General features: G+C 44.8%; 1 protein-coding gene across 1 annotated transcript; it reads right to left on the bottom strand.

The window, feature by feature from the left end:
• Positions 1-283: 283 nt before the first annotated feature.
• FAM162B (family with sequence similarity 162, member B) lies at positions 284-6,481 on the bottom strand (the record flags this gene model as incomplete). Its single annotated transcript, XM_008945468.1, has 3 exons — positions 284-382; positions 617-725; positions 6,370-6,481. Coding segments are annotated over 3 exons (320 nt in total), but the record flags the coding sequence as incomplete, so codon positions are not given.
• Between the last annotated feature and the right edge of the window lie 203 nt (positions 6,482-6,684).

The raw sequence follows: 6,684 nt of genomic DNA, 5'->3' as shown, positions 1-6,684 counted from the left end.
GTATCTAACCAAACATACCAGACACTCTTGGGAAACCACCTCACCTCCTTTGAAATTAGTTACTGCTTTTAGTCATAGGCAAAACATTCTAACTAATTTTAATTCTATGCAGTGAGTATATTATGTATCTCTAATAAAAGACTTTTTGTGTGATCCTGTAACTATCCTTACTGGTTCCAACATGTGCGGTGCTACAGCCATCCATTTGTTGGTGAAATTCATGAACCACCCTCAGCAACAGTTAACTTTGCTCCTACAAGGACATTTGGCATTTCACACGAAGTTACTTTGTCTTTGCCTCTGCTGCCAGTGCAGCCTCCTTCCGCCACTTGGCCTTCTTTGCCAAGTTCCAGCTTGTTAAGGACTCGTGACGAGCAGCAGCCTGTGGAGGTAAAACATCTACTTAAGAGTAGCATAGTAGGAGTAATGATGCACCTCAGGGAAAGCCACCCAGTCTTGGGGACAGCCAGCAACTGCCTACTTGTCGAGGGTGACAGGAACATAGGTTAACTAAAAGTAGGGAAGGTGTAAGCTGCTGCTGCTTGTTTAGGTTTGTCTGCTTTTCACAGAATTTCAACTTTTTAAAGTGCTGCATGATAACGAGCGCTGTACTCACCTTTTTAGCTGAGGCAATCACTGCAAAGCAGGCAACGATTGAGAGCCCGATCATGATGTAACAAGCTTTAACTCGAGCTTTGTTTCTTGCCCTGTCTAGCATCTCTGGCCTGCAATTAAAGTTATTGAATTGAATAATTACAAAACTTTGCAATGTTATATCCGTGATGCTTTGAAGATACTTGACGTCAAAAAATAAGTAACAGAATTAGCTTCTAAAACAGAATCTTCAGCTTGCTCTCAGTGGTTATATCCCATACAAGAACTTCATGGAATCATTTAGGTTGGAAAGACCTTTAAGATTGACTCTAGCTGTTAACCCAGCACTGCCAAGCCCACCACTAAACCTTGAAACTGGGCACCATGACTGTGCTTTGCATTTTCTGACCCTAATCCATTTCCAGTAGAAAACATTTTGCAGGGCTCATGTTGTAAATATTTGCATTTAAATACTTGGCGTAAATATACCAGCAATAATACCTTAAGCTTTATTTAAACTGAAAATTAAGGGGCCCAGAGTGGTGGTGAATGGAGCTAAATCCAGCCAGCAACCACTCACAAGTGGTGTTCCTCAGGGCTCAGTATTGGGACCACTTCTGTTCAACATCTTCATCAATTAATCTTGAGGAGACAGAGTGCACCCTCAGTAGGCTTGTAGACAACCCCAAGTTGGATGGGAGTGCTGATCTGCTTGATGGTAGGGAGGCTCTACAGAGAGACCTGGACAGACTGGATCAATGGGCCATGGTCAGTTGTATGACCTTCAACCACTCCAAGTGCCAGGTCCTGCACCTTGGTCTACAACCCCAGGCAATGCTACAGGCTTGGGGAAGAGTGGCTGGAAAGCTGCCTGGCAGAAAGGGACCTGGGGGTGTTGATCAACAAGCAGCTGAATATGAGCCAGCAGTGTGCCCAGGTGGCCAAGATGACCAACGGCATCCTGGCTTGTATTAGAAATAGTGTGGCCAGCAGGATCAGGGAGGTGATTGTCCCTCTGTACTCAGCATTGGTAAGGGCACACCTTGAGTACTGTGTGCAGTTTTGGGCACCTCAGTACAAGAAAGGCATCAAGGTGCTAGAGTAGGTGCAAAGATGAGCAACTAAGCTGTTGAAGGGCCTAGACAACAAGTCTTCTGAGGAGCAGCTGAGGGAACTGGGGCTATTTAGTCTGAAGAAGAGAAGGCTGAAGGGGTAGAGAGGTAGGTGCTGGTCTCTTCTCACAAGTAACTAGTGACAGAACAAGAGGGAATAGCCTCAAGCTGCTCAAGGGAAGGTTTAGACAGGACATTAGGAAGAACTTTTTTAGTGAAAGGGTTGTCAGGCACTGGAACAGGCTGCCCAGGGAGGTGGTTGAGTTGCCATCCCTGAACATGTTTAAAAGCCATGTGAATGTGGTGCTTGGGGATATAGCTTAGAGGTGGACTTGGTAGAGAGGCTTAATGGTTGGACTCAATGATCTTAAAGGTCTTTTCCAACCAAAGTGATTCTATGTTTCTACTTTAAAACAGTTGGAGAAGTATCTGTGGTGTCAATCAGATATGATGAAATCAAGTCCTTTTTATTCAGAATTATCTCTAGAAATGAATTATTGTCATATCTAACCTGTTTAGTTGGTGTCCTGTATACTGGAGGCTAGGGAGTTCCAAGTACTTAGAGGTGATTGAAACAGTCTGTACTACTATGAGTTGAAGGGTTTAGAAAAGCAGCAGCTTTATTTAGAGTGAGCAGCTGGTGTCACCATTCTCACTATTATGGGAACACACACCTGAATAAAGCAATCCAAACAATCTATACGATTATTTTTGCTGGTCAAAGGCAAAAGTAAGGAAAACTCCTGCCTGGTGTTTGGCAGTAATTGCTGCAAGAGAGGCATTGTACAGCCCAGCAAACTCTGTTGGTGTGGCTCCCATTTCCACCCTCCTCTGTCTTAAGGAGGCTGCACGCCCCTGAGAACCTGCAGTACAGGACACCTCCATGTTGCTAAAATTGTCCCAAAACTCTGTCTTTTTCTGAGTGAGTCATTATAGTTTGGAGTACAGTTTTTAAGTTGGTCCTTAAACTGCTAGCTGTGCACTGTTTCCCTTTCATCCATCAGATGGGAATGATTTTTATGTATACAAAGAGATTGTTCATAATACATAGAATGTAAATATACAGTTATGGTTTTATATATGTAAAAAGGATAGTTGCATAAAGATTTGATTTTATGTTGTGTGTAAAGATCTTGCACTGATCTCTTTCCGCTAAAACACCTTTAGCTTTACTTCAAAGAGGATGAGGCAGGATGGGGTAGAGCTGGAGATTCATAGTGGAGGTTCTGCCCATGGAAGCCTGTACCAAAGCTGAGGGCTGTGGTGTCTTCTCTAAGCCTTAAGGTAACAGAAGAGGACAGGAGCAACGGGCAGCTGGCTGCGCGGTGCTGCCCCCTCCCCTGCCAGCACACACACATCCACGTGCTCTGTGTAACCCACTTCTTGTGGTCGACTGCCAGTGCCTGCAGTTCCCAGGGACCCTTTCTGTTTTGTACGATAGTAAACATCATCTTTAAAACAAACTGCACAGCAGGCTAGCACATAAAATCATTAAACCCCTAATTCATTTGTGGCAACAAAGGAAAAACCAGAGCTGTTATTAGTCTGGCTTATTAGCCTAATCACATTTTACAATACAGTAATTGAAACTCTTCTGAAGCAGATTTTCACTTTCTCCCTGCTTCCTGACTCTGCTCTAAGGAAAACAGACCTGATTATGTTCTTCCCTAATTGCACATTAGGAGCTTTGTTACTTGATCTTTAATCAAGACTCTGGGTAAACCTCTGCAGAAGTCAGTAACAGCTGTTTTAAAACAAAACCCTACAGCCAAAACACAACCACATAACAACCTTGCATAAAGACTGGAGATTTGACCCTTAGTACAAACTGGCTTCAGCAGCCAAATTGCATTCACAGATAACAATTTCTTGCAATTCCTTTTTTGTTAATAGTTAAAGCAGTGACAGAGTTCAGCTTCAGTGTCTGTCAATTACCTTTTAGTGTATTACTATTTAAGATCTCATAGTTCTAAAAAGACCTTGCTCACCTAGAAAGCACAAAGTGGTGATACTCACTCGCCAGGCCAGCTACCACACAGAAATGAGCAATTTGTGCATGCGTACGTCTTCTGCTGACCACTTGCCCAATATAGAAAGATATTATCATTAACAAGCAGACTAACAGCCAAAATCCTCCCTCTGCTCTTAAATCTTTCACAACCAATCCAAGGTGCCAAATCACCAGAAGGAGCAATAAGTTAATACATTCACTTACCACATAGGTTGTGAAGGAGGGAGTGAGCTGGCCAAGAATCCAAGCCATGGGAGATGGCATTAGCTAGGCCATAAGTCCAGCTGCATAGTAGAGACTCATCTTGGTCCCCACCATCCTGGGAATTCCACTTGCCATACACACTCAAGAAGCCTTTCTAACAACACATACACTACATAAATAGAACTCCCAACCCTGTAACAAGCATTTAGTTCTTATGTAGGTGGTGTCTTGCCCCACCTCCAAGTTAATGTGGAAGGCAGGGGCATCTGGTGGTGATCTCCTAATCAGTTCCCACCCAAGGCTGGCCAGACCCTGGGGGAAAACCAATTAGGAGGGTCTTGTTTTGGGGACATCATCCATATGCCAGCCCTCTTTCAGGGCTGGAGGTTTAAACCCCAGCTCTTCATTATGCTTATGGACTGGCAAATGCATGGGTCTTTATAAACACCTCCCAAGAACTTGACTAGCTTTTAGAGCTTCAGACACCTGCCTGAACCTTTCTCTAGGGGCAGATGGTGAGATGAAGAGTGCAAGAGAGCCTGGATTGTGAAAAAACCACTGGTCCAGCTCAGCAGATTCTCAGGAGCCAAGAACAGGCAGAGGATATACCTACTGCTTGACACAGCTCTGCGTGCTGCTTATGCTCAACACACCATGCAAGACAGGGACATACTGTGCTGATAAAAAGTAGTGTCCTGAAGAGAGATGTCTAACAGACTAACATCCTAAGAAAAAGGCAGCAGTTGGCATTAGAGGAGGTTCATGCATTCAGTGACTGACTCCCTTGGGGGTGCTAACTTTCAGTGAATCAGAGAACCACAGAATGTGCGTGGTTTGGGTGGGAAGGGACCTTTAAAAATCATCTAGTCCAGTAGGTCAACAGGCTAAGGCTATGTCAAGTAACCAGTTTTCCTTTGAGGAGGGATGTTTCTCTCATAACCTCCTCTATTTTTCCTCAAATCCTCTAAATTGGAGAGATACAGATCTGATGTTTGGACTGTTTGGCAGATAAGGAATTGGTTGGATGGTCACATCAAGAGAGTAGTGGTCAATGGCTTGATGTCCAGATGGAGATCAATTACAATGGTGTCCCTCAAAGGTCCATCCTGGGCCCAGTGCTGTTCAGTAACTTAATCAATGACACAGACAGGGGGATCAAGTGCACCCTCAGCAATTTTGCAGATGACTGCAAGCTGAGTGGTGTAGTTTACACACCTGAGGGATGAAATGCCATCCACTGGGACCTGGACAAGCTTGAGGAGTAGGCCCGTGTGAGTCTCATGAGGTTCAAAAAGGTCAAGTGCAATGTCCTGCACCTGGATTGGGTCAATCCTCAGTATCAGTGTAGGCTGGGGGATGATGGAATTGAGAGTAGCCCTACAGAAAGGGACTTGGAGGTACTGGTGGATGAAAAGCTGAGCCAGGAATGTGTATTTGCAGCCCAGAAGGCCAATGGTATCCTGGGCTGCATCAAGAGAAGTGTGGCCAGCAGGTCGAGGGAGGTGATTCTCCCCCTCTACTCTGCTCTGGTGAGACCCCACCTGGAGTACTGCATCCAGTTCTGGAGCCCCCATTACAAGAGGGACGTGGACCTGCTGGAGCGTGTCCAGAGAAGGGCCACGAGAAAGATCCGAGGTCTGGAGCAGCTCTCCTACGAGGACAGACTGAGAGAGTTGGGGCTGTTCAGTCTGGAGAAGAGAAGGCTCCGAGGTGACCTTATTGTGGCCTTCCAGTATCTTAGGGGGGCCTGTAAGAAAGATGGGGCCAGTCTTTTCAGCAGAGCCTGTTGTGACAGGGCAAGAGGCAATGGTTTTAAACTGAAAGAGAGGAGATTTACACTAAAAATAAGGAAAAAAACTTTTATGATGAGGGTGATGAAACACTAGAACAGTTTGTCCAGAGAGGTGGTAGAAGCTCCATCCCTGGAGACATTCAAGGTCAGGATGGATAAGGCTCTGAGGAATGGATCAGTTTCAAGCTACCCCTGATCACTGTAGGAGCATAGATTACCGTTAAAGGTCTCTTCCTACCCAAAGCATTCTATGTTTCTATGGAATTCTATAATTCATAATTTGTTGGATGTAATCACTCAGTGACAGTCAGCTCCCTTAGAACCATTTATGGGAGCTATGAACAAAAAATACAATAACATCCTTCCCTGGTTGCACGTTAGGAATAAGCAAAATAAACAAGTCAGTACATAAATGTAACCAAGGCTATCTGCTCAGATGGATCCTGCTCTTAATCCCAGGCCCTGGGGACCCCAGTAAGGAACATTTTTTCATCTTAACCTCTAACCAGGACAGGAAATTCTTTTGCCCTCTAATTTGTTTCCAAGTCTTCAGTGTTGAAAAACTGACTGGTTCAAACTCTGTGGAAAAGCTTTAGATCAGGTCAACACTTTCCCTTCAGCTCCATGTTCCCTTTGGACAAGAGCAGCACACTTACGGGATCCTTGGAGGAATCTCTTCTTCTGTCTTGAAACGTCCAGTCCAGAGGAGGACTTTTTTGTCAAAGTTCGAAGGTTTGTAACTTGCAACCACCTTGTGCGCCTGCTCAGCTTAAAGATTAGGAAGAAACAACTTTGTCAAAACACTAAGAGTGATGGGTGGTAGTAACGGTGGAAGGGGAAAAACCCTGCCCGTCCTGATTGATGCAAGAGTAGCTCGGGGATTGAACTCCCAGGTCTCTGTTACTCAGAGTTATCTCCATGCAACCTCTTGAACACTCCTGCGAGCAACGAGTATCTCTGCGGGTCTGGTT

The sequence above is a fragment of the Merops nubicus genome, unplaced genomic scaffold (assembly GCF_000691845.1).
Source record: "Merops nubicus isolate BGI_N331 unplaced genomic scaffold, ASM69184v1 scaffold478, whole genome shotgun sequence".
Taxonomy (NCBI): Eukaryota; Metazoa; Chordata; class Aves; order Coraciiformes; family Meropidae; genus Merops; species Merops nubicus.
Note: the sequence above shows the minus strand (reverse complement) of the source record. Positions and strands in the feature narration are given on the sequence as shown.